General features: G+C 38.1%; 1 protein-coding gene across 6 annotated transcripts in view; it reads left to right on the forward strand.

Annotated features, from left to right (window-relative positions):
• Positions 1-26,862, forward strand: part of NTRK2 (neurotrophic receptor tyrosine kinase 2) — a 208,235-nt gene that overhangs the window by 75,794 nt on the left and 105,579 nt on the right. For 3 of the 6 annotated variants that reach the window (XM_032981906.2, XM_042787626.1, XM_042787627.1), the window contains exon 12: positions 6,968-7,039. The exons of 1 other annotated variant lie outside the window; for it this stretch is intronic. In XM_032981906.2, the coding sequence (XP_032837797.2) occupies positions 6,968-7,039 (72 nt within the window). Of the gene's footprint in view, positions 1-6,967; positions 7,040-16,970; positions 17,040-17,920; positions 18,614-26,862 lie in introns of those variants that run through there. 2 more of the 6 variants (XM_032981908.2, XM_042787628.1) reach the window with 2 other exon arrangements.

Below are 26,862 nucleotides of genomic sequence, written 5' to 3' on the forward strand. Positions count from 1 at the left end.
TGAGAGACAGATGGGATTACTTAAAAAGGAGGCAAGATGAAAGCCTGCCTTCATTGTGGGAGAAGTTGGTTTAACTGAAAAGTGATAGAGAAGAGTGAAGGAGGTGAAAAAAAGAAGTAAGGGAAACTAGGAGGGGAGATCTTCAGGTTCAAGTGAGGAGACTGGAACAGGTGAGCAGGTAGGGAATTTCTTAATGTGATAGGTAAAAAGTAAAAGGTTGTAGTGTAGTTAAGGGAAACATTGTCATATAACTAAGGGAAAGCAAGCCAAAGAGGGCAAAAATCACTGGCTCTTCCAGTTTTGTACTGGATGGATTGATTGATTATATTCTGAGTAGAAAGAGAAGAACAGGAAGAGGTGAAGGCAGGAGCCCAAAGTTGTGGAGAAGTTGCTGGAATTGAAGATGTAATAGTTAATTATGACGAGGGAGGTGTGACTAACTTTTGTCACTTGGAAGGATGACAGAAAAAGGAGTAGTGTGATTTCTTGTCCATTTGGGGGAGGGCCCATCATGGCTTAGAAAGGGTGGTCCCTGATGTCATGGAGAGGAGCAAAAAAATCAGTGGGAAAGTGAATGAAGAATTGAATTAATTGGTAACCCCATCCGATCAAAGCAAGAGAAAAGGCAGTGAGGGGAGAATTGAGAGCTGTGGAAAGTATCAGCTGTGATGAACTCTGATGAAGTGAGAGAAAGGCCAGATGATGTGTCCCACAACAGCAGTATGAGTTTGTTCCAGGTCAGGCCAGTATTGGGAATGCATTCTTTACAGGTATCTTGCAAAGTTTGCCAGACATACTCCAGTCACCATAACTGGGGCCAAGAGCTGCTCTGAGCTCTGTAACAGCAGAATGAAAGCTTGTGAAGCCAGCATTTCTCTCCTCTCTAACTGCTGCCAACCTGAAATCAAGCTCTTGCAGTCAGTCTAACTGTACGATTGTGAGGCTGGTTTGTTAGTGTGGAATTTGATACCAGAAGGTGTGTATGTTTCAAAATAATATCGTGGGACCAGGGGAAGAAATCTGTGCTTCTATTGTGAGAGATGTCCTGCTCATTAGCTAATAACAGTGTCGTGCAGTCACCTGTTTTTTGTGGTGCCCCTCACTGAGTCCACATAGGCATGAATTCCAACACGCCTTTTTAAGAAAACAAAACAAAAAGGAAAAAATATATTCAACTGGAGACGAACCAAGGCCAGACCAGTAACACTGAAAATCAGAGAGCCAGAGCCAAGAAATGGGCTTCTTGTGCTACAGCCACTAGAGGATCAAAAAGGCAGGAAGATGGAAAAGCTTAATTTTGCAAAGCTGTGTCAGTGGCAGTCAGCCCAGGCTCTAGTCAGGACACCTCTGTTGGCAAAGGTTTACTTAATTTGACCTTTGCTCTTCACATGTGATCACAAGATCAGATGTGAACACATCAAAGAATACAGTAACAAATGCCAGCAGCAGCCAGACTTTCTCTGTATATTTCAAGGATTGCAGTGAATTTCAGGGTGTACAATATGTACAATTAAAATAATGAACGCAAAAAAAAAAAAAAAAAAAAGAGGCCTCTCCCACCCACCACAGGCAATAACCATGTACGCAGAAGCAGCTAGTTAGAACTGTGGATCAGCTCTGTTAAATGAGAAGGATGCCTAGTTGTGTTGGGGTGATGGGTGCTGCAGGGTTCATCCAGCAGTGAGAGCAAACCTCTCTGACCTAGCCTGGCTGTCGCATCCGATTGCTTTTTCAGCACCAGAAACTCCACTGATGGAAATAGGAGCTCCGAGTCAGTGCAGAATAAGCACTGTGATAAACTCCACAGGTACTGCGTTTGTAGTGTGCATGGAATAGGAGAATTTTGCCCTTGGCCTGTAAATTACAGACTTACGCATAGGACTGTGTGCAGTTCAGTTTTTAAAAGTCATTACAGGTCCTCTCTGATGTTAGGTGGCTCTGGTAGTTAGAGCCAAGATTGCAAACTTTTTTTACAGGGGACTGTTTCACTGCATTTTATTGCTCCTTGATTTTGTACAAAGTCTGTGGAAGAGCCATGGGACTGATCACAACTGTGTTACCAAAAGTTTGAAGGTTTGTAACTCTTTGAAACGGAAAGGGAACAAGATACTTAATACTGGTCTTCTGATTTGGAAATATCCTTTTTCTGTTTTTATCAGAAAGAAGTAATTTATAGATCTCAGAGACCCTTAAGTGTGGTATTTAGATATCATCCAATTCATGGCACTGAAACACCTCATTATTCATTACCTGTATCTTATGGAACAGGCAATGATAGAGTGAAAACGTAAACTGAACAACAACGTTATGAGTGATTCTTCTCTTCCTGTATAGCACCAGGTAATTCTCGATGTAAAGCTGTTCATCATCAGATTCTTGCTAAACCTACTCTGTGGTCATACTCCAGTTTTGGACTAACACTGAAGAAGCACTGGTTTCTGGCTTTGTTACAGTGTAGGTTTGCACATTGACCTTCATGTGTAGTCTGTCACTGTAATCCACAGCTCATCTCTTTCTCTCTTCCTTAAATGAATATCCTTATCATTACCTAGCTTGCTTGTTCCTTACCTACAACCTTTTAATCTTTTGGGGATTTTTTTTGCTACCGTACAAAAATGTATATTTCCATGTTTATCAGAACTGTTATATTTCAGAGTTTAGGGCAAAAGGGATAATCTCCTCTTGAGTGTGATTTTGCAGTGTAGAATTTTTAATCACCTGTGCACTTTGTATAAGGTAATGGTTAGCATTTGATTTTATGACATTAATTCAGTATCATTAAGTATAGAAGCAGCACTGTTACTCTAGTGTTTTTTTATATACTACTACTATAGATGGTGTCTGAATTTAATTCCAATAGTAGTAATTCTTGCCTTTGTCAATGTTACCATATTCTCCTCGAAGAAGAGGGTATTTCTAAGGAAGTTTTCTAATCTCTAGACAGTGAAATTATTGGTAATTGAATAGGCAATTAAAGGGAAAATAATCACATGGATATTTTGAAAATAGTCAGCTTCCTACATATGTGAACTCACTGTCTTTGACAGCACTAGCACTCCTTTGTGCAGATACAGCCTATTGACTTCTGCCAATGCACTGCTATATGGCACTGGGGACAGAACTTGTGTTTATTCCTTCCTGTAGTGGATGGTAAACAGAAAAATCTTTTCATATTTGCACCTTGTTGATACACCTTTCTTTTTTGAGCACCATCTCTTTGATTGGAAATGTCTACAGTGAATGATCATTTGGCTGTTGGATGGTTTTCTTCAAGTTCTCTTGGTTTGATCACATTTTTTAAAAAAATCTCAGCTTAATAATTTTCCAGTCTTTTAAGATGGTTGATTTGTTTAATAACGGGATTTTGAAATCAGAAAAGCAGTTCTATAACATAAATTATGACTTCTCTGTAGAAGTACACTGATAGTTAGAGAATGATTGGCAGTAGGAGTGCTAGATGAGCCAAGACTGAAGGAGGAAGCTTTCTTTCTGTTGCAGTAAGTAGCACAGTAGCTGGACCTACCCAAAGAAAAGCTGCTGGGAACAATTTGTAGGAAAGGAGACTTTAGAAGAAAAACTGAATGTATTGAGCAGGGAAAACTCACTAAAAAGGAGGATATAGTGAGATGTAAGATAAATAAGGAGAAAATTATCATGCACCTTCCTGTGTTTCATGTAATGTTTGGCTTTGTGCTCCCCACTTACACTTCTGTATTGCTTTACTGCAGTATAAAATTGCAGTTATTTGGATTTTTCCTGTCACACAAATTACAGCTTTTCACATAATTTTGTTTCATTCCATTCTATGAAGGTTTTTTTAAAAAAAAAAAAGACACAAAACACTTCGCCTTTTTTAAGGCCACATGGATATTCCTGATAGAAAGTATGCTGAAAGGCCTTTCAGTCCTAGGAAAGATCCAAAGACTGGAAGACGATATTCTGCACCAGTGGGTACTAATGGAAGCCTAGGCAGTGGCACAGGCAGTCATTAACACCTTTTAGTTGTTCACAGTAATGAATGTAATATGCATAAACACACACATGTCTATGTATATTTAAAAATACAGATATATGTTGGTATGTATTACATAGTCTAAAGTACACAAAAAGTGACACCTCTGAGCTGTTGCCTAGAGGTACTTCAGGTTGTCTGAAATGACTTTGCAGTTTGATTTCATGAGTAGTTTATAGATGTGCTGTTTTTGAGGAAGCCTGCAGAACGATCCACTTGGATATGTAAAAAACTGGAGTTAGGAGCATGCTGTGGGAGCTCATTAATGATTCAGGATGGTTGGTTTCAGTTTCCCCTCCTTCCTTTCACAAAGCAAAATCTGATCAATACTTTTCTTTCAAGGTCACAACTGCTGCTTGGTTTCTGTCCTTCTCACAACCGTTACCCAACCACGGGAGTGTTTTGGAGGATTTAATTACTAGTTTAATCAAGGTTACCATCAATAACTCTTAGCATAGTCAGGCTTGGACAGAAAGCCATATTATTACAGGGGAGGGCTCTGCCCTGATCCAAGTACAGGGGTGCTGTGTTCATGGAGGGATTCGTATCAGTCATGAGAGGGGCTTTTCGCTTCCCTTCCCATTCCCAGTAATCCTGTGGCTGTATTATGGACAGAAAAGCTGTGCAACAGTGGTGTGCCATCTCTCAGATGCTTGATATTGCAAGATTTATGAACTGGTGTTGAGTTTGAGAAAATTCGGTTTCTGCCTTTGCAAGTGAAAAGGTGTTTCCACTGCTTGGGTGATGATACTCCTTAATGTGTTTTGGCAATTGGTATTCCAGAATGGCAAGTGAGAGGTATATTTTAAAAAATGTTAATAGGTTTTTTATATACTTTCTTGGATACATTTTTTTTGTACATTTTTTTCCTATATTTAGAAATTGATTCAGTGTAGACTAAGTGAAGTTGTTACATACTCAATAAATAACCTCACTTCCTGAAGTTATATTGTAAATCCTAAAGGGAGTACCATATTCAGTATTTTAATTGCAGGAAAGGAAACTGTTTCTCTAATGGGGGTGGAAACCTTTGTCCCTGTAAAATAGCTTTCCTGTTTTAAGAAATGTCATAAGCTGTCACTCATAAATACAGAAGGATGCCTTAATAACTTTTGATTGCAATCCTGTTAGAGTATTCTCTCAGACAAGGTACTCTTTTCTGAATAGGCTGCTAAAATACGGGTTTGATGCTTTGTCAAGAGGCAAGCAAGGCTACCTATCCTTATTTATATGCTTCAGTTTTCACGTAGACATCATATTGATGAACAGAATTTGCTTTTTGAAATTTAAATTCTGTAGTTTAAAAGTGATGTTTAAGATCTGTTAACTTGAGTAGAATGAGCTGGATGTATTTGTAGGAACTAAAAAAGTTGGCCCAGTATAATTTTTATGTTGGCTGAAAAATAATAAAATTTAGGGCATCATCTCTTCCTTCTCCGGCTCTTTAGGAAAATTTGGACAGGGTGAGGGTCTGAAATCATGACAGAATTCAGAGTTATCATAATAATTTCAGGAGTGAGCTCCTAGAGGTCAGCTTAATTTTAGAAAATTATAAACAAAGTTAATCATGCTTGTTTGAACACAGTGAATCCAAATTTGCTGTGGGTCATAATCCCTAATCAGTCGAAGAGTGTCCACAGTTCACTTTGCTCATTCTACTGACATATTTAATATGGCTCAAATCAGTTTTTAATATATTCTATTGATTTTATGCTGTTCATAAAATGCTAGTAATAGAAAATCTATTTATATTGCTTTTGCATGTGGGACTAGTACCTTAACATTAATATAATTTCCAAGGAAAAAGCTGTTCAGTGACTCATGTGAAATATGTTGGAGGGAATTTGTACATACATATGTATAAATATGCAGCTACACAAATTTTTAAGTGCTGATTTAAGTAGATGATCTAAGTTGAGCCCTGCCATTTGGCTGGGGTTTGTTTCATGTATTTTTTATATTTAGATGTTTGTCCCTACTTTGAAATCATAATGTATGTCCAGGTCTGCTGACCACAGATCCATTGCTTTTGCATGTGAAGTTCAATTTTTCATGTTACAAAGATGACTTAGCACTGATACCTGAAAACTCAGGATAGAGAGGCTTGAATTTGCAAATCTTTTGTTCATGTTCATTGTGATGCCTCATGCTGAACCACCTGGACTAGAACAGGAGGAGACACGGAAACCTGTTTTGCTACATGGGTACCGCCTGCCTTACAGGAAGCAGCAAAGGAACACCCGGGTCCCTGGCACAACGGAGGGCACCTTGCAGAAACTTTAGGCAATGCAAATTGGTTAGAGGTTAATTTCAGTACTGAGAGTAAGGAGCAGGGCCAGGTGCTGAACAAGCTATTTTGATGTTACGTCTTCAGAGGGTTTATTAATGCAGTGAATTACTGACTTGGCTGTTAATGAATCAGGTTTTTGTATATGATTCCCAACAGAAGCCCCAGACAGAAAACATAAGCCCTGAGCAAAGAAGTGCTCCATGCAGTATGACTGAGTATTGACTCTTGACTTCAGTGGGGCCTGTCTGTACATTAAGTTTCTCCTTACAGGCCAGGGACATACAGCAAGAAGAATCTGGTCAGTGACTGAAGAGCATCTCCTCACTGCTTATCATAAAGCAAGATATTACAATTTTTTCATAAATATTTTTAAGCCGTACATGTTTCTATAGCTGTAAAGCACATGTACAAGCTGTGTCTGATAGAGTCCAGTCCAAAAAAAGTCGGCTAATAGTGACAGCCTTCCTCATGGTATAGATTGTTAACTGTGAAAAAAGTGAACTGGAAACAATCTAGAAGTATCACAATGGCTGTTTTCTTTCTTGCAGAGTAGGATGGAAGATAAAGCATTTGGTGAAGAAATATAAATATAAAAAAATAGTAGAATTGGCAATTGCAAACCAAACCCTTTACAATTGCATTAATGGTAATGCATTCCATTCCAGTTCATGGTGAAGTAAAAGGAGTTGGTCTGGTAGATCAAATATGGCTTTCTTTGCAAGACTGCGACAATGAAGGTGAGATGATAAAGCTATTCAGACTCCTAACTTATAAAGAGCAAAGACTGTATTGTTTTTAAATATACCTGCTGAATTTACAGAATTATTTTTTCTTAGAACAGATGTCATTGTGAGATAGTATGTTTGTTTTCATTTTTCAGTTGTATTTCTGGGATGTATCTATCCTATTACATATATGAATGTGTATACATGCATATTTGGCTGTAAAAATATGTATGCAGTCAAAAATGTGAATAATTAGTGATGCATGTTAGGTTCCTGTATGAATATGGGAAAATTTTTTGGTGTAAATGTCAGGGCTTTGATCAAGCCTTGAAAGGGACTTTATTCTATTGAAATATTTGATAAATGGGGATGGACTAAATAACAGTGTGAGAATGTGACTCACTGTCTTGTTTTGCTCATTACAAATACGTTGTGAAGCAATTGGTAGGAATCCATTTGGTGTAAGCAAACCCAGCTGTATATCTAGGGGGAAGCCCCAAATACCCTGTTTAAACCCGTGTCTTTAGATGAGTGCTGTTTGTTTTGGTTTTGTTTTTTTTTTTTTTTAAGTTTGCTAACATGTGTTCAATCATCATCTTATTTTCCAGTCCAGACGGGAGTAAAATCACAAGAGCTCTCAAGTACCTGTTAATAAATTTTTCAGACAGAATGTCAAAAATTGATTTCTGTTCCATCAATATTGATTCATGGCACCAAGCCTAAATAATTAGAACTGGACAAATACCATGCTTTTGTGTCCTACACTAACAAAATTAGTACAACTATTTTGAAAATTATTTAACCAGTTGCAGTACTAGCATGCATTTCACATAACTGAGTCACCTCTTCTGTTGTGCTTCCCGTAATCAGAAATAACTCAATGCTGTATTATCTGTTAAGTTGTCTCCCTGGAAAGTACGCATAGTGTGTGGTTTGTGTATAATTTCACTCAGTTCTGGGGCAAAGCACAGCAGTGTTTGAGGCTACTAGTATGCCATCAAAGCGAATGGGGCTAGGATACATTCTGTGGCCCTTCGGGAAAACTCTCTTCTCCCTCATCCCTCATATTAATAAGGTGGTCTCATACACACTGTGTGTTGTAAGTAATTCCTCAGTCATGCTCTCCTTTGAACCGTACTGGCACATTGTCTGGGAGAGTGCTATTTATTTTAGGCCAAAAGGGTACCTTAATTTAATATAGATTAAATAATTGTGGGTAAAAAAGAAGACACATCCTTCCTCAAGCTCAGGCTCTGGACCTTTTTTATTTACTGACACAGATGTGCCCTGAGGCTCTTTGTCTTTGAAAGCTTTAACTTAGTAGATGGGCCTGGAAGCAACTAGTCTTGTACATCTGATTTACACTAGGGGTTTTGTCTTGTTAACTACTGTTTGAATCTTGTTGTCTGAAATGGGGATGAGATGGAAACGCCACCTCATGAAAGGAAGGCAGGTGTAAGCTCTACTGCTGATTATTTTTCAGTGGCAGTAGCACAAATGGAGAGCACCACCTTGGCCAATACTGGCAGCACTGTGGCCAGAGCATTGCTGGGTTCCATGGACTCCAGGCCTACAGTTGTTGCAGGCTGGGACCTGTTTGATCTCTAGAGCCCAAAGGTAGGCAGTCATTCTGCTTGACTGACCAAAGAAGAGCCAGGTATATTGGTTTGGCTGTTTTATTGATTGAAAAGGCAAGGGGATTTGACTATGAAGACTGAGGATTCTGAATTCTTAAACAATGCCTTTAGGGGGAATTGACACTAAGTAAAGCATCAATCTCTCTTCTTTCAGAAGAAATATCTCTTATTTCAAATGCATTTAAAACATTTAATTAACCTTAATATGTCTACAAGACCATTCTTTCTGTAGAAAGAGGGAAATTAAGAAGGCATACCTCACAAATGCTACAGAAATAACTGAGCAATAACACCATTCCTTTCCTGGTTCTGTCCCTACAAATTTATATGATGGTAATATGTTTTGGAGTGTTTTTTTTTTGGTTGGGGGACAGGACAGGAGTTTGTTCCACATGCACAGAGAGAGAAAGGATATTTCTATTTTTGCTCACACAGCTTGGAAAGTTCGGTTCATAATGCATCAGTGGTAGCAGACAAATAGGATTCAAATAAGACATATATCATATATAGCATAATATTACATACTGTGTGCCAGATGTGGATGAGAAACCCAGCAGCTCCAGTTGCAGCAACGCAATTTCAAATGAGAACAGTCTTATTCACTTACTTGCTAATAGCTTCCCCTGACAGTTATGGCAATAAGCAACTAAACATGGTATCTGTTACAGAGTTGTGTCTACATTATTTTATGTTAATTAAGTTTATAATTACATGGTATCATTTAGCAAAATTGTTTACTTTCTCCCATAAAGTTGCTGAGTCTTCAGATGGGGCTTTTGGCTGGTAATTTAGGTGCAATTAGCCTTTTAAATATAGTATGTGATTTGTTCTATCAGAAAGGTGCTGCAAGAGGTAACATTCATAAATACAAAGAGTGGGAGCTTCCCTTTTTCCCAAGACCATTTTCCTTCTCCATTCCTTGGTGTATCCTGTGAAGAGTGCTCCTTTGAATGGAGATCCACTTTGTGCCCATGTAAAACTGAGAACAGAGAGAGGCAAATGAAGGCCAGACTGGTGTAACTGCACTTTGTTTTCACTTTGGCTCCAAGCAGCTGTGATTCCTAAGACTCAAACTGCTTCATTTAGTGCTGTGTTGTGCAGTATTGTTCCTTAAAAATATTCTTCATCTTCTGTGTTTGGGACAAATCACAGGGACAGTCACAGCCAAGCAGTGTCTTTGGTGTGATTCCAACTTACTGCAGTGTCTGGGGAGAAAGAAAATTCCCTGGATCCTTGGAAGAGGTACAGGACATGAATGTATATACTCCAAGCTGCCTACCAAATGTATGCCAGACTTCAGGATGGCTTTTCAGTTGTGTAAATCCATACCACGAGGTACATGAGGAAACATCCATGCCTCATCCTTCTCTTCCTTCCAAGCCCATGTGTTGCTGTGGAGGAGGACTGATGTAGATCAGATTCAATGGAAGACAACTGTAAGATTGTCTCTTCCCTGTTGCTGTGACATTAGGATTTGTGGTAGGAGATAACTAGCAGGACTTTTGGGGTATTTTGGGTTTATCCTTATGGGACCTACATCTTAATTTTTGTGTCAGGAGAGAATTTGTGGGGTGAAATTCTTGAGCCAAGATTATATCAAAATAGGGCAGTGATCTCTGATCCTGACCTTAAAGTCTGCACAGGATGGAGGAAGAAAAGATGCCCAGATACGATGTAGTAGTGTTCGTGGAGCAAAACAGTAACTGGGCTAACTGGGATTCGGCTCTTGCTTGCTTGCTGTCAGTCCATTATCCTGAGCATTGACCATGCACAGATCAAGTTTTTTAGGAGGATCATTGATTGCCACATGGAAGTGCTTGAATAGTAGTGACTGTAAAGTCAGGCAGTTGAGATTAATGAAGTAAAAAAAAAAAAAAAAACATAAAAAATTGTTTTACTAGAGGCACTCAATGATTAGGATATGCATGTTGTAAGAAATATTCAGATGTCACAGACTAAAGGTAAAATGAAGCTGGAGAATTGCTCAGTAATAACTATGAGGCCTGTGACGATTAGAGGAGTTAATATTGTTGTAAGGCAACAGCAAGCAAAATAATCCCATTATAAATTAATATATATGATATAGTTCCACAACTCTTATTCTACCGGAACGAGCAACATGATTTCCCTAATTTGTATATAAAAACTGGCTTGATAGTTCTTGTCAAAAGGCCATATACTGAAAATATGGAATATCTATTGATCCTTGGAATTATGCAAGCTAACGTGATGGTAGAGTTGTCTTCAGTATTCAGGTAGACACAGAATGATTTAGAAGTTGACAGTGATTCTCTTGTTCAAAGGGGTAAGACATAATTATACTGTGTCCTTTGTGTGCTTTGATCTTCTTTCTTGTGGCTGTAAACTGACACTTGTCAAAAGTGTATCTGTGTAGTAGCATTTCTGTATTTTACCTGCATACCAATGAGTGTATTAAACATAAATGCTAGGCAAGTCATAAGATAAACAAGTTTTTTTCTTAACAGCTTTGACTTTTCAAGAACTTGCGGAAAGCTTTGAGAAAGCATTTCTTGATAATTAATCTCTTAAGCATACGGTGTTTCATTAAAATCAAGTGTAAAATAACCTGCAGATATCCATGTTTTAAAAAGTGTATGCAGATAGTAATTGCTATGCTTCTTCCTATGAACTGAGTTTCTACTAATGTGCATTTTCTATGGTTCTGAGGGGAGCTGCTGTTACTGCAGGGTTCTGTTTGAGAGTCTGAACAATTGCTTATTCACACTTTCTCTTTTTCACTTTGACCTGTCCCTGAATTAGCAGCTGTGCAAAATATATGCACTGACTATCTCTGAGCACTGGTGGTTTGAGCTTCAGCTTTTAATGTCCTTGACTCTCACTAATCAATATCAAGCAGAACAACTACAGCATCAGCAGCAGTACTGTAAAAGGAAACGTCTGTTGGATATTGTGCTGGAAGACATGAGGGTAATGACTCTTCTTGAGAAAGATGCAATATTTTCTCCTTAAGAGTGCTGAGCATGAATGTTTCATTTTCTGCTGCCTGCTTGGAAAATGAATGCATCTTCCAATGTATCATACTAGGAAATAAAATAAAAACTCCAAATCAAACTAAGGAAAAACAGATTAAGATATTAAATGATCCTTGTTTACAACGTACAGGACTGGTAGCCCAAAATATTTTTGGCCTCTAAAATGCTGAGTAGACAGGTCAAGTTTTACTGTCTCTTGGTTCTAACTCATTTCACACTGAGAACAGCTTTATAAGGTTCTATACTAAAGTACATATAATTCTGTTTGACCCCGTTTCTCATTTTATGAACTTGTAGATCAATGAAACAAACCATTAAATAGATTGAATGCTGCCTGCAACACTAATGTTAATGGCTCCAATTTTATTAAGCCCATTTGGAAATCTCATACAGGTGGCAGCGTCCGTAAAATGACAAACTGTGTATCCTTATCTGTAGAGCATAAATTTAAACATCAGAGGAGAAGATAGTGATAGTGGAAAAGAAATCTTTCTAAGATATTGCAGTATTTTGAAGAATTGTATAGCAGAGCAAAAACTCTAAGTTTTGGGTTACTATAATAGTCCTAAGGTTAATGTGATACTGTATTGTGTACTGCCTTTCTGTTGCTGTAAGCAACTGGAGCGTGTAAGAGAGTCAAGACACTTTATCTTGATGTACAGCTTCATGGGATAGCCTGTTTAATCTCTTCTGGTCCTAGTTTTTCTAAATACTAAGTAAGTTCAGTTATTGGAAAATCTGATCAGGAAAGTGAGACTAATGTGAAATTCAGATCCAGAATTTTCTGGGAATCCCTGGCCTCTAATATGTTAAGAGTGTGTCAAAAACTGTGTGGTTTTAGATCTTTAGTTGTCATTTGTTTGCCTCCTACCCATGCTTTTATTTGTAGGTAAAAAGGGTAATATTTATGTATGTCATTAGAGCTTCTAATGACATGAATGAAAAATACTGTCTCAGTGCCTTGTGGGGTAAAAGTGATGTTTAAAAATAAAGAAAAAGTTGTATTAAATGTTTATGTTCCTGTGCTCTGAAAGACAAGGCAGTATTGAGCCTGGCACATACAAAATCTGCAAAATCCTAAGCAAAAGTATGGATTTCTTCAGACAACTTTTATCTTCTGCTGCTGTGTAGGCATTGCTCTAATGAGGCAAGACATTATTCTTCTTTGTGCAATAAACAATCTCCAGAAACCTATCCAGGAGCCTCTCCTTGCTTTCCAATAAAAATGAGATGATGTTTTATCCTCATTTTGCCACAGCATTAGCCAGCACTGCTCTTTGAAGCAGTGGCTCTGATCCAAGAAGCAAATAAAACCAGAAATGAATTGTTTCATTTAATTTTCTCCTTGAAACCAGAAACTGACAAATTTGATAAGAATACCTTTTAGGTAATGCAACTACATCTTCTATTTGCTTTCCTCTCTTCCACTCAGCAGTTTGAGCTTTCTCCACATAAATCACTGTTCATTAAAAAAAAAAAAACAAACAAAACCGAAAACGGAGATACATGTCATGTTATGCTTGATTTCCTCCAAACTGGAAAAAGTAAAATTGTAAATTGATATTTGTTTCAAAATACTCTGTTTGGATCAAGGCCTCGAGTAACATTCTGGTTAGGATAAACCATATGTGTTTGGTGAAGAAAGTGTAACGAGACTTAACATCATAGAAACTTTGAGTTGCTCAGCATTTCTTTTGCTTTTGCTTTCCCTTGCGTGCTTGGGCTTACATGCATGATCTCCAAATTTATGCAACTCATATGTAGGGACATTTGAAGAGTTGGATGTGAATATATGAAACTTAGTTTTGAGTTTAGTTTTAAGTGACCATTACACTAAACTTTTATTTAGCCTGGTAGAATTTAGGTCAGGTTTGTAATGACCAAAAGGGTTTGACTGCATACCTGCAATTTGTATTCAACTCATTGGAATATGTAATTTCAAATCCTGTTGGAGTAGAAAGGATTTCAGGCAACTAAAATATATCATCTCTCTATGTGAAAAAAGTTCAGAAGACAACCATATCATAGGTGAAGGCTTGTAGGGAACATAGCCAGTGAGAGGGAGCATGATCAGGATTGTTTGGGACAGATAGCAATTGAGTCCATGGATGTGTGACTATCCCTGTAACAGTTATGTTCCCAAATACAGCAATGTGTTAGCTGTTATCCTGCATTCATTAGCTGTTATGATGCTATTAACTGCTCAATTCTGTGTTGTGTGCGGGTTAATGGAGGAAAGCAAATTTATCTTCTTTACATATAAAAAGGATCGTGTTTTTGAAAGACTCTTCTTTCAGAATGAGTTCAGTATGTATAAACTTATGGGGTTTTGCTATTATACTTTTCTTTTTATGCTTTCTTCTCTAATGAATAGAAAAGCTAAAAACAACTGGTCTTAAAGGCATTTTGTCCAGCTCCCAATGAGAGTAGGCTCTTAGGAAGTTACAGATCATCCAGTGTCTGAGACACAGATCTGCAAAGCTCTTGAGATAGTCAGCTGTGGTACTTCCAGGAAGCCAATTGGAGGATTAAAAAAAAATCCTTCTATTGGCTGAACTGGTTCTGTAGTAGTAACATAATTGAAATTACACTTTCTCTAGTACCTTCTCTTTCGGGGAGAGCAGTTAGACTTAAATTTGGTGCCCCCAAAATAGTGTACTGCAAAATCATTATAATGTTTGTTTTAAGACTAGTAATGAATACAGACAGTGCTCACTTGTCAACTCTCTGAATGAAGAGCTGATGTTGGAAATAAAGTATCAGCAGTTTACATTTTAAACTACTTATTATTTTTGTTATTGTCCTGGACCCATTTGTGTCCAAGAGAGACAGATACATAATGTTCCCTTAAAAGATGAATGAAGTTCTGTCATTCCTTGTACAGGGAGGATGGATAGTTTTTTTCTCTCTTCCACTTTTATATTGAGTTTTTAATTTTTATTCTTTAGTGTACTTTCCTCTGCAAGTCTGAGTGCCAGCTTACATAACAGCAGTGTTTTTTAAAAAACAATATTAAACTCAGAATCAAGTGCCCTAGCAGCAACTCAAGCCAAAATCAGGCTTTGCCTCAACCCGCCTAACTGACTTCTTTTGAATTCTGGAAGCCAGATGAGAGTTTGACAGTTAGGACATGAGAAATCATCTTCTAAATGCCAACTGCCCATAATATTTTACCTCTATTAGCAAAATGACTCCAAATAGTCAAAGATCTAGTATACAAATTAAGTCCAGATTGCCTGCTGCTTAATGGGTTTGCAGCTTTTTCCACATCCCCTGGAACCACTTTTTTAAAGCACTTCAGTTTCTGTGTCTCTATATTCACTCCTTTTTCCTTCCTCCATTTCACCTGTGTCCTGTCAGAGCCTTCCTATCCCTCCCTACCCCTTACCCCCTGCAATTATTCTGTATTTCTGTGTCCTTTTCTGCATACTTTACTTGATTGCTTTCCATATTTCAGTGAACAAAGTCAATAGATTTTTTTTTTAATGCTTTTCTTTATTTGTTTTGGGTTGGGAGTTTTTTTGTTTGTTTGTTTTTGTTGTTTTTTTGTTTTGTTGTTGTTTGTTTTTTAATTATTTATTTTCTTAACCATTTTTTTTCTTTATAAGATATATTTATTGTGATTAATTTTTGTGACTTCAGTAAGACTTGCAGGACATCTTGCGGACTTCTTGACTCCTTTACACTGCTCAGGTCCTAGGTCTAAGGCTGCTTCCATACGGGTTGCTTTAGACATCACTGTTGGCTACTAGAGTTACTGATCTGCATGGCGATGCAACTAAGAATATAAGCAGATCTGTTGTCTACCTGTGTTTTGCATAGTACTGTACACTAAATAGTAGTTCATCAGTTAACAGCCTCTCAAGTGAAAAATGCAGAGGTGATTTTAAACACAGCAATGTGATTTCACTGTGATTGCAGTAGACCAGTTAAAGAACAAACTAAAAAGCCAGAAAACTTCCACTTGCAATGATTTTCTTTAGTGTTAAATGTGTGGTGCAGATGTGTGTTTTTATGTAAATACATATATCTGCCCTTTCACTTAGTCTTGAAGATTCTCACAGATTTAAGAAAATAAAATTCCATACAGAAGTTCTGAATGGCGTAGAAAATTTCATGGGAAGGTAGCAACCATGAAGTAGCTTTCAATTCTAGACTACCAAAACCCTGATGATACTTCCCTTTTTCCATCTAACCTGTAACTTCCAAACATCCTTCAGAAAATTACTTGGGAGATGACGATTAACTACAGTGACTCAGTAAAAATACTGCAGAAAGGCCTGGAAAAGTTTGCCACCATTGTACCGTGTGCAGAAACAGACCCTCAGTCTTCCTAAAGCTCTGTTAGATGGAGTTTGCAACATGCATATACAGTCATAAAAGTGAACATATTTTACAAGTGTGCATTCTTCTGGACATTACAGTAAGCTTTAAGGACTATGATGTTCATACACTGTATGATGAACTGAATTTTCAGTGATACGGTTTTGGTTTTCAATTCTCTCATTGAGAATTTCATGGTATGGCACAACTATATTAATTCACTTTAAGATATGTTATGTATGTGAGAGGAGGTAGTAGAACTAGCAATGATGTAAGCTTCAGCAAGAGCACAAATTCCAACAGTAATATAAAGTTCCTTACAAGTTCTTAAGATACTCATCACTGCGTTTGGATGTGACTGTAACGAACTCATCAACGTCAGTCTAGCCTAGACCCTTCCTCTTCAGGTAAAACAGTACCTGTGCAGAAGCCTAGCTGTTCTGAAATGATGCTGGCTTCAACTGGTACTATAGTTTTGTCTGTGAATTAGCCAGGTCCCTTTGTTTTTCTTGATGCCTTACACTAAACCTTATCAGTTGTTTCAGAGAAAAGGAATTTTGCCACACCCTTTGGAAATGTGTAGTGGCTCAAAGCTAGCATGTTCAGCTTCTGAATGTGCCATTACCTACTTTCAGGGTAGAAGTACTAAGAGTGCCTCAAGGTTGGAACAAGCAAGAAAATGCAATGTAAATGAATTAGTCATTGTTACTTAATGCTAACAGTCAAATTCAACTTCTCTTGTAACCAATAGCATAAGCCCCATTCATTTAAGGCAAATCAAGATCTGGCCCTGTATTATTGTTTAAAGTGCTATGGAATATGGATGAGCTTTCACTCTTTATAAACATTGAGAACTTACTAAATCAAGGTAAAAAACAAAACAAAACAAAACAAACATAACCTACTGATGAAGTTTACATTTGCAGGATAATAATACAACTCTCATGTTTTTTTTTCAAATGTCATTAGAACAAGTAATGGTGACTGTCAACAGTGATGTACATAATAACTCAACTGCATCAGATAACAACAGACTGGGTAAGATGATGCTGTTCTAGGAAGTATTTATGTTATAGGGTTAGGTAGTTGGATTTCACACAGGGACAAACATAGCCTTCTTTAAAGTTCTTAGCCTTAGACAGTCAGGCAATGTTTTGGGGATATGTTTCTCCTTCATCTCAGAACAGTACATGACCCAGAGGTTTTTACTTGTGTTTCAATCTGCCATCATATTTAGTAGTTGATTTTTAAGTTCCCGTTGATAGTTAGAAACAATTAATTTTAAGATACTTAAATAATATTTACCCTGGCTCTACTTTTTTCTGCCACTACACAGTCATTTAATGACATTAAGGGCAGGAGCGTGTTTGGAGCAGGCAGAAAGGATGATGTACGCAAAGCAGGGGCATGAAAAAGAAGTTAAAGAGGAATCTGGTGTTGTACTTACAGTAGCTCTCTAGTATAGCAGGGTTCCCTTCACTTAGTTCACTTAGACCAGACCAAAGACAGAGAACTTGATTATGCACACAGGCTTGTTCACCATAGGCTTTTGGGCAAGGCAGGACAGATGACTGAGCTTTTTCTGACCCATGCATAATACAGTCCTTGGTTGGAGAATTTTAGATTTATTGCATTACAGTTCAATAAAGATATTTTGATGTGTTAAAGGTGAATGAGTAACATGCCTTATACATCCTTAGTTAACAAATAAAATTGATGGCCACAAGATAGAGCTAATGTTGTCATTTTCATAAATTCATGTACAGTTTTTATTTAACATTTTATGTATGCTTTAAATGCATTTTATGTTTATGTGTTTGATTGTCAAGTATTCATTTATGTTTGGACTTATGTATTAATTTTTCTTTGGCTTTTTTTTTTAAAGCATGATTTCTCACATTTTATTTTGTTTCTTTTAGGTTTTGTTTTATTTCATAAGATCCCACTGGATGGGTAAATGAAATAAGGAAAAAATGAGAGAGGGGCTGTTGAGCTTGTGGAAGCTGTATGCTGCACACTAGGGAGTGGACATTGTTCTTGCCCAGTGAAGTGCCATCTCCCTTGGACTTCTCTTTTAGACATTGGTTGTGTTTGGAGAACTGTAGAAGTACATTCATATCAGTAGCTGTTTTTGCAAGAGCAGGGTGAAGCCAAGCCCTGAGGCAGCTATAAAACTCAAGAAAGTCCAGAAATAAGCTATCACACTCTTTCCTATTGCCTTATCCTCACTGTGTCTTCCAAAATGACATTGAGATGAAATCACATTATATTATTTCCTCTGTCAATTTTTTTCTGTTTGAGCTTAACTGGAAAGATGTTGTTTTTATAAATAATATTTATCAAAGGTGAACTGCAAAGTTGCTTTTATTTTATTGCATTAGTGGCTCTGCAAAAGTTGCAAATGCTTAATTTGAGTGTGTGTGTAAATTCACTGATTTCAGTGGGAATGCTCACATCCTTAAAGTTAAGTTCTTGTATATTTTCAGGATTTAGCCTTAAATCCTAAAGCAGTAAATTGCAGAGCTGGCCCTGCATATCTTAGAATCATAGAATTGTTTAGGTTGGAAAAGACCTTTGAAATCATCAAGTCCAACCATTAACATAACACTACCAAGTCCACCACTAGTCCATGTCCCTAAGTGCCACATCTACATGTCTTTTAAATGCCTTCAGGGATGGTGACTTCAACTGCTTCCCTGGGCAGCCTGTTCCAATGCTTGACAACCCTTTCACTGAAGAAATATTTCCTAATATCCCATCTAAACCTCCCCTGGTGCAACTTGAGGCCACTTCCTCTTGTCCTATTGCTTGTTACCTGGATCAACACCCACCTCACAACTGGAGAGCAACTCAAGGTCTCCCCTCAGCCTCCTTTTCTCCAGTCTAAACACCTCCAGTTCCCTCGGCCGCTCCTCACAGGACTTGTTCTCCAGACCCTTCACCAGCTTCATTGTCCTTCTCTGGACACCCTCCAGCACCTCAATCTCTTTATTGTAGTGAGGGGCCCAAAACTGAACACTGTTCGAGGTGTGGCCTCACCAGTGCCAAGTCCAGGGGGAAAATCACTTCCCTAGTCCTGCTGGCCACACTATTGCTCATACAAGTCAGGGTGCTATTGGCCTTCTTGGCCACCTGCACACACTGCTGGATCATATTCAGCAGGCTGCTGACCAACACCCCCAGGTCCTTTTCCCCTGGGCAGCTTTCCAGCCACCCCTCCCCAAGCCTGTAGTGCTGCGTGGGGTTGTTCTGACCCAAGTTCAGGACCCAGCCCTTGGCCTTGTTGAACTCATACAATTGGCCCCAGCCCATCAATCCAGCCTGTCCAGATCCCTCTGTAGACCCTTGCTACCCTCAAGCTGATCAACGCTCCCACCCAACTTGGTGTCATCTGCAAACTTACTGAGGGTGCACTCAATCCTCTTGTCCAGATCATTGATAAAGACATTAAAGAGAACTGGCCCCAATACTGAGCCCTGGGGGATACAATACCACTTGTGACCTGCTGCCAACTGGATTTAAATCCATTCACCACGACTCCTTGGGCTCAGCCATCCAGCCAGTTTTTTACCTAGCGAAAACCACACTTGTTTAAGCCATGAGCCGCCAGTTTTTCCAGGAGAATGCTGTGGGAAACAGTGTCAAGGGCTCTACTGTAGTCTAGGTAGACAACATCCACAGCCTTTCCCTTATCCACTAAGTGGGTCACCCTGTCATTGAAGTAGATCAGATTAGTCGAGCAGGACTTGCCTTTCATAAACCCATGCTGACTGGGCCGGGTCACCTGGTTGTCCTGTATGTGTCGCATGATGGCACTCAGGATGATCTGCTCCATAACCTTCCCCAGCATCTAGGTCAGGCTGACAGACCTGTAGTTCCCCAGATGCTCCTTCTGGCCCGTCCTGTAGATGGTGTCACATTTTCTAACCAGACAACTGGGACCTCCCCAGTTAGCCAGGACTGCTGCTAAAAGTGGCTTGGTGAGCACTTCTGCCAGCTCCCTCAGATCCCTTGGGAGGATCCCATCTGGCCCCATGGACCTGTATGTGTCCAAGTGGTGTAGCAGGTCACTGACCATTTCCATTTGGGTCATGGTGGCTTCAGTCTGCTCTCCACCCCTGTCTTCCAGTGCAGGGGGCTGGGTACCTGGAGAACCTTTGGTTTCACTATTGAAGACTGAGGCAAAGAAGGCATTAAGTACCTTATTTATGTATGTGATTCCACTGACTTTACCAGGAAGATGGAGACTATGAGGTGTATACAGAAAGAAGGCAATACTGTTTGTTAGTGCCTTTGGGTATTGATCCCGTGCTGTTACTTACACATTCACTTAGGTTGTGCTTATTCAATATAATCCATAAGTTTGGGTAAGTGTACAAATCTTTAGTAGGCTGGAATGCTGATTCTGAGCCAAGAGCAACAATAACAACAGTTTATGGTTGGTCCTTCAGACCTTATACTTACAGGCCTATTTAACTGTTCATATTTAACTGTGAAGTATACTTCAGAGTATGCTTCAGTATACTTCAGCGGAGAGCCTACTCTCTTCTGAGAAGAGTTTACTATAACAAGTAAGAGTATGCGAAGGCACAAGCATTTTGCAAGAGCAGGGACTGTATTTAGATATAGTGCTAGACATTCATTCTCATGCTATTTATCTATGAAATCCTGAGTTTATACTTTGATCTTTCAGTTTAGGGAATCATCATAAGAAAGATGAAGTTTCTGGCTTTTTAACTGAGAGTTAACTACAAAGTCTAGCATCAAAAGACTGAGATTAAATTAGATAGATTACATTTCTGAGCTATGGTTTGATTTTTATTCCTTATAATTAACATTCAGTAAAAAATAAGAGATAGTATTGTTTTGTCTCCTGTATTTGCTTTTCACTGTTTTTGCCTTTTAATTTCAGCCATTTTCACTCTTCCATTGAAACACTGTTGTCTTCTCTTTTGCTGCGGTCTTTTACAGCATACACCATATCTCTCTTTCCAAAATACTGTCTTGACTCTTTTGTTCTATCTTCAGATATTTGCTTTTTGCCTTTTAAGACTCTTAGTCCTTTGACTTTTTTCTTGCGTTCTCTTCAGTCTCTCACATCCAAGTTCTTTACTCCTGCTGTGCTCAAATTTTGGAAATATCCCTATTATTCAAGAAATTTGTCCACATTTGCATTCTTTTAGGCCTATGTATTGAGATACTTCCTTTCTGTTGCCACTGGATTGGGCAGGGGAGCTTCATTTGCTAAAGTGCTTTCTTCCCTTCTCCAAAATCTGTCCCAAAGATGTGTTCTTCTCCCCACATTAAAGAAGAGGACAGAGCTGGAAGTCTACTGATGACCTAGGAATAGTGGTGTCTCTGTCGCCCTGCACATACTGTGATGATCTGGAGAGGGATGGCAGCAATTAAGGATATCCATCATAGTTCCTGTTTGAAGTTAGATGTCAACAAGTGTTCTGCTGTTCCTCAGGAACAGTATTAGGAATGTCTGCTTTTTTTCCTCCCTAAGTCTGTGTGGACAGGGTCTTATTTTAGAGGGATACTAACTTTCTCATCTGCTTACTGATTCTCTTACAACTTTTCTTTTAATTATTTTTTTTCTTAGACTTCTTGCTTACGCATGAATCTCTCCTGTTGAAATAATATCTGATGCCACTGAGCTGATTCTATATCAATGGAGAGTCATTTAGGTCAGCAATACGTGAACTAAAGTCAGTGGAGTTATATCAGATGTAAGTGGATGATGAGCAGAGCTTGACCCAGTAGCCTAGATTCCAGTCTTAAGTTTTGCTGGGACAAAGTCAGCATGTTTCAGTTATGTATTCACAATTTATTGCTAAATAAATGAGGTGAGAATCTGAACCCTTTCCTTTTGGCAGGGAAAAGGCAGATTTGCAGAGCTGGAATTTGGAAGTTGATTTTTGAAATATTTAATTTTAAAAAGTAGTTCTTTCTGATTCATAATATTTATATGCATAAATGTGCACATTTGTTAATTGGGGATTTTACATATTTTTTTTGTAATTTATTTTATAGCACTTTGCAGTTCATCTTTATGGTATAGGAATAGGTTTGACCTTCAAATATTTCAGCATGTACTGACACAGTATTTTGGATTTTATGTAATCATGGAGGTAACTCTAATAAACCACAACTGATTTATGCACCAGTGAAATATATATATTTATATATATATAGTAGAATATCCTTCTTACATATTTTGTTCTATATCTTTTATATTAGCTACTCGGTGCACTATTACTTGATGCAGATATTCACAGAACTTTATGGATTACAGCATGTGATTTGTTACTAATTTCTTAACACACATATTTAATGCTTGATGGAAAAAGACTACATGTTCCTAAAATGGTTTCTTTTCAGTATGTGGGCAGAGCCTCTTAAAGCTAAGGGAGCTAAAACTCTAATGTGGAAATTACAGTACCCACTAGCTCCTGTCTTTCAGCTTGATTGTAAGTGACATTGCTTGTAACTGTAGAGATTCTGATCTGCCCAAATGGTGTTGGTTTACAAAGGGCTCGGTTAATTACGAATTCCTGACCTCCTTAAAATAAAGTGAGACTCAAACTAAGAATCATGCAGGAACCATTAACATGGTAAAAGTTGCTGAACATCCAGGATTTGACATTAAAAAGCTTTTATATTGTTTCACTGAGCAATAAAAAAAGGCTATGAAATGGCTAAAGGCAGAGAGTTGCTATCTTTTTTTTCACTGTGCCAGACATGAAACTAAAATAAAAGCATATTTCTAATGTTCCACTAGAAAGGGTTTATTTGTACTAGAATTAACTTTAAATTGACATTTAATATGCTCAGAGAAGTACTGAGATAAGCTCTTGAGCAGTTTGATGGGCACATTAGTTGGGGGACTGGAGAGGAAGCACTGCTGGGGTTGTTTTGGTGTGGAGCAGGGCATATCATCCGGTCTGTTAAATAAATCTGTTTGTGTTGAATTTGATGGAAGTTTGACCACTGGCCGGGTCTATGTTGCAAATGAGTGCATTGCTCCCAGGCAGAGCCCGGGGGCTGTGTTGTGCTCTGCTGCAGCTGCCTGCCATGCCAGGTGAGGTCGGGGCCCTTGTGAAGGCTGTTCCTGCAGAGAGGTGTTTGAGGACCATGTCTGTTTTTGATGGGAGTTGTGGGAGCTCACTGCCAGGGCAGATGGAGGCTGCTGTGGCACACCTGCATGGCAATATGTGTGTGTCTGAGTACCCTAACCTGTGCAAGGCAGTCCCCAACTTTTCCATTGCCTTTGACTACTAGCTGGATCTCTCCCATGCAGCAGTGAAGAAAACAATTCATTTCAGTGGGAGCAAGATCCTCGGGTGCAGCAGACAGTGCCAAGAAAACCTGTGGACAGCCAGTTGGAAACAATTCTACTTCAAATAGTTCTCTCAGGAATTGCCCTTTTTTTTTTTTTTTTTCTGGCTGCTGGCATAAGCACTAGAAATTTCTTTCATTCCTAGGGTGCAGCCAATCCCTAAGCACAATTTTTCAAAGATTAAAAAACTTATGGAAGTTTGCCACATAGGAATGACTGGTATACTTCCTACTGGCTCTTTATGCAATGGCATTCATACAGATCTCCAGTTTCTCAGTCCCTCCACCTGGTCATCCATTATAACTTGACAATTAGTCATCAGCATGAAGACCAGCATTTTACAGCTGCTTGAATGCTTAAAAACTTGCAAATGGCTTGTAAAGTTGGAAGCCATTCTTAGACAGATTTTTTTTTAAAAAAAAAGCATCTTTTCTGACATCTTTTTAATCAGTTCTCCTTTTCCAGTTGCATATTCAACATCGGACATAATTTGAAAGTTATTAATGGAGTGGGCATTTAAGTATTTTATTCATGTTTATTTCAAAAGAAAATTCCAGAAGCTTAATTGAAAGTTTCAAATATTTTCCTCTCCTTCTCCTTCTTTTTCATCTTCTTCATCTTCTTCGTCTTCTTCTCTTTCCTTTTCTCCTTCTTTTTCTTCATCTTCCTCATCCCTCTGGCTTCTTCCTTCCAATTCTCTGTGGTTCTGTCTTTCCTCCTCTTCTGCTCCTGAGAGAGCTCAAGATCCTCCTTCGTGAGCTGTGGTAAACTGTTTTCTCCATAGGGTACAAATGTGCAGAGTCTTTGAATATCTTTTTGAAGGGCTTTGCCATCATTATGTGATGATGTAAAGTATTCCAGATTATAATGTAGGCTCCTGTTGTGCCAGATTTTGTCATCTGATCTCCACAGCTAGAGTGCGTGGATGATTGGAAGTATTGAGAACTATAAATACAACATTATAGGGAGCACAGAGAACATCGATACTGTGTGTTTCATGTTTCACAGACCATTTAATTGTCCCACTTCCATGGGAATGTGTATTTCCAAACTTTTGAAGTTGGATTCCATTTGTTCTGTTTTTCTTTCGTACATACAAATTAAATATTCTGTGAAAATAGAAAATGATATGTTAACTGGAAATATAGCTGTTTAGTTCCACAAGCATGTAGACTGTATGATCGAATTTGAAGATGTTACTGTCTTTTAATCAAACCTTAAGTTTAACTGGTTAACTTCTTTTCATTAAGATAGATTGAAAGAGCCCAAATTATGGTGTGCATTGTTTTGATATGGACATGCCATATCTTTCTAATTTGAATAGCATCCTTCCATGATTAGCTTTATTTTTGCAGCTGCAAGGAGTGTGGTGGATAAGCACACGTGTCCTGGCCTGGAGCAGAGTTTCAGGCAGTGTAGAGCCAAACTGCTTTCATTTTGAAGAGGGCAATTCCCCCATAGTCCCTAGAGGCAGCAACTCACATCAGTGTTACTAAGGAGAATATGTCTTAATACAGGAGGAAACTCCCATCATCGCATGCACATTTTCACTGTAACTTTGTTCCTTGGCTGGAACAACAAGAACAACCATATAAGATTTCAGGGAACTACCTGATAGTCAGGCAAGTAGAGGGTGAAGTCATGGCCTTCTTGTGATGGCTTTGATTTTTCCTTGATGTAAGCAGTGAAGGGCTCACTCCTCAGACATGCTCACAAAACAGGAAAAGAAATCCTGATTTTTTCCTGAGATTTTTTTTTAACACATCTATTTCATTGATGTTACTGACTACTAGTGTGAGAGCAGAATTGGGCTGCCATGCTTCTGCACAAACCCAAGAGCAGGGCCTTTTGCAACTATATTTGAAATGTCTTCTACCATTCAGAACCCTCTGTTCCTTGGTCTTTCTTAGATTTCATATTCAACTTAAAAATAGGAAGAGAGTATTTCTGTTGATACTAAAGTATATAACTTAAGCATTCTTTGCTAGAATCTATTCTTCACACATTGAAAAAAGTAATATTCTAAATGATAGCACAAAAATGCCTTCTACCATAACACCAAATTGTAAAAAAATACTTCACTGCAATCCATCAGCAAGCTCTGAGTCTTCTCTCTCTCTCCCCTCTAATTCTTCATATTGAAACTGTTTTATATTTCTTATAAATAATAGACAATCATTGTTTTTATTCCCAAGTACTACCATAACAGTTTGGACAATCTATACTTACAAAAAATGTACTTGATGAATTTACTTTTAACAGGCCAATAAAGTTTTATAATTCATTATCAGTGTGTCTTTCACTGTCTGTAAATTGATCACATCTAGTATTTCATTAGTAATTGTGCAGTGCATTGGAAAATATGTGAATCTTGGAGTTCTTCCTGTGTTATCTGTTACAAATGTGCTTATTGTTTCTGTTTTCTGATAAACAGTGAGATTCAACTCCTTAATTGTATTTTTATAGCATCTTGAATCGTTACTCTATTTAAAAAACACCTTCTGCCACCCAAAAAAAATTATTTGCAATAGTTTATTTCTATTTAATTTCCTTTAAATGTATGTGTGTTTAATATGTATATTGAATCAGGTGTGTGTGTATTCAGATCAAATGACTACATATTTGGCTGTTGGCCTTAAGACAACAAGTTTTACATGTCAGGCCATGCTTCATCTGTTCGGAACTTAAAGTAGAAATATTTGTTTGGTTGAATACTCAAGTAAGCTGTGCTGATTTTCCAAACTATTTTGAGGAAACATCAGTGCTGTGATTTGAAGGGTGTGTTTTGCTTTGGGACTTCTGTTTGTTGGCCTGGACCATCCAGATTTCTTGACAGACCTAATGAAATAGAGTACACAATAATATTGAAATGGTTATATCACAGTTTAAGTCAAAGTTTTTCCCTTTTTTGATTTTTTACTAGAGCATGTCGTATTTTCTCACAAATTTGATTGCTGTATTTGGACGGTAGCAGATGTGAGTATTGCATTACATGTTCTTGCTTCTGAAATGTTTGGTCACATTTTTCTCTTTTGGAATCTCAGCACATCTCTGAGCATTGTACCAAATCTATTTTGTATGACTGCAGGGAAATTAGAATTTTTCACCTGTTTTACATGTATGCTTTTTTATCATCATCCATGTGAAACATGCTTTTGGAACTAATTTGATGTATCCTCACTATCTAGAATAACAGGCTTGATGTAAAGGTCCATTCTTTTTCTAAGAGAAGCTTTCAGTAAGACTTGCTATTACAGGTAAATTGTGGTACTGATTAAGCTGGTAGAGACAATTATTTTAAGAAAGTATTCAAACCATATAAAATATTAGAGTAATGAAAATGCTTTTCCAAGTAGAAGAACATACTGAAGTTGTGATGTATTGTATATTTTCTTGAGTGGTAGCAAGCTGACTATTGAAATATTCTAATACAGGGTTTGCAGCCTCAGTAGAGCGAGAAGTTATTATCTAGGGAGGACCATCAAAAAATTGAGCTAAGTAAAGGCAAAAGTGAAACTA

This window comes from Tyto alba, unplaced genomic scaffold (assembly GCF_018691265.1).
Source record: "Tyto alba isolate M040663 unplaced genomic scaffold, T.alba_DEE_v4.0 Super-Scaffold_13, whole genome shotgun sequence".
NCBI lineage: Eukaryota > Metazoa > Chordata > Aves > Strigiformes > Tytonidae > Tyto > Tyto alba.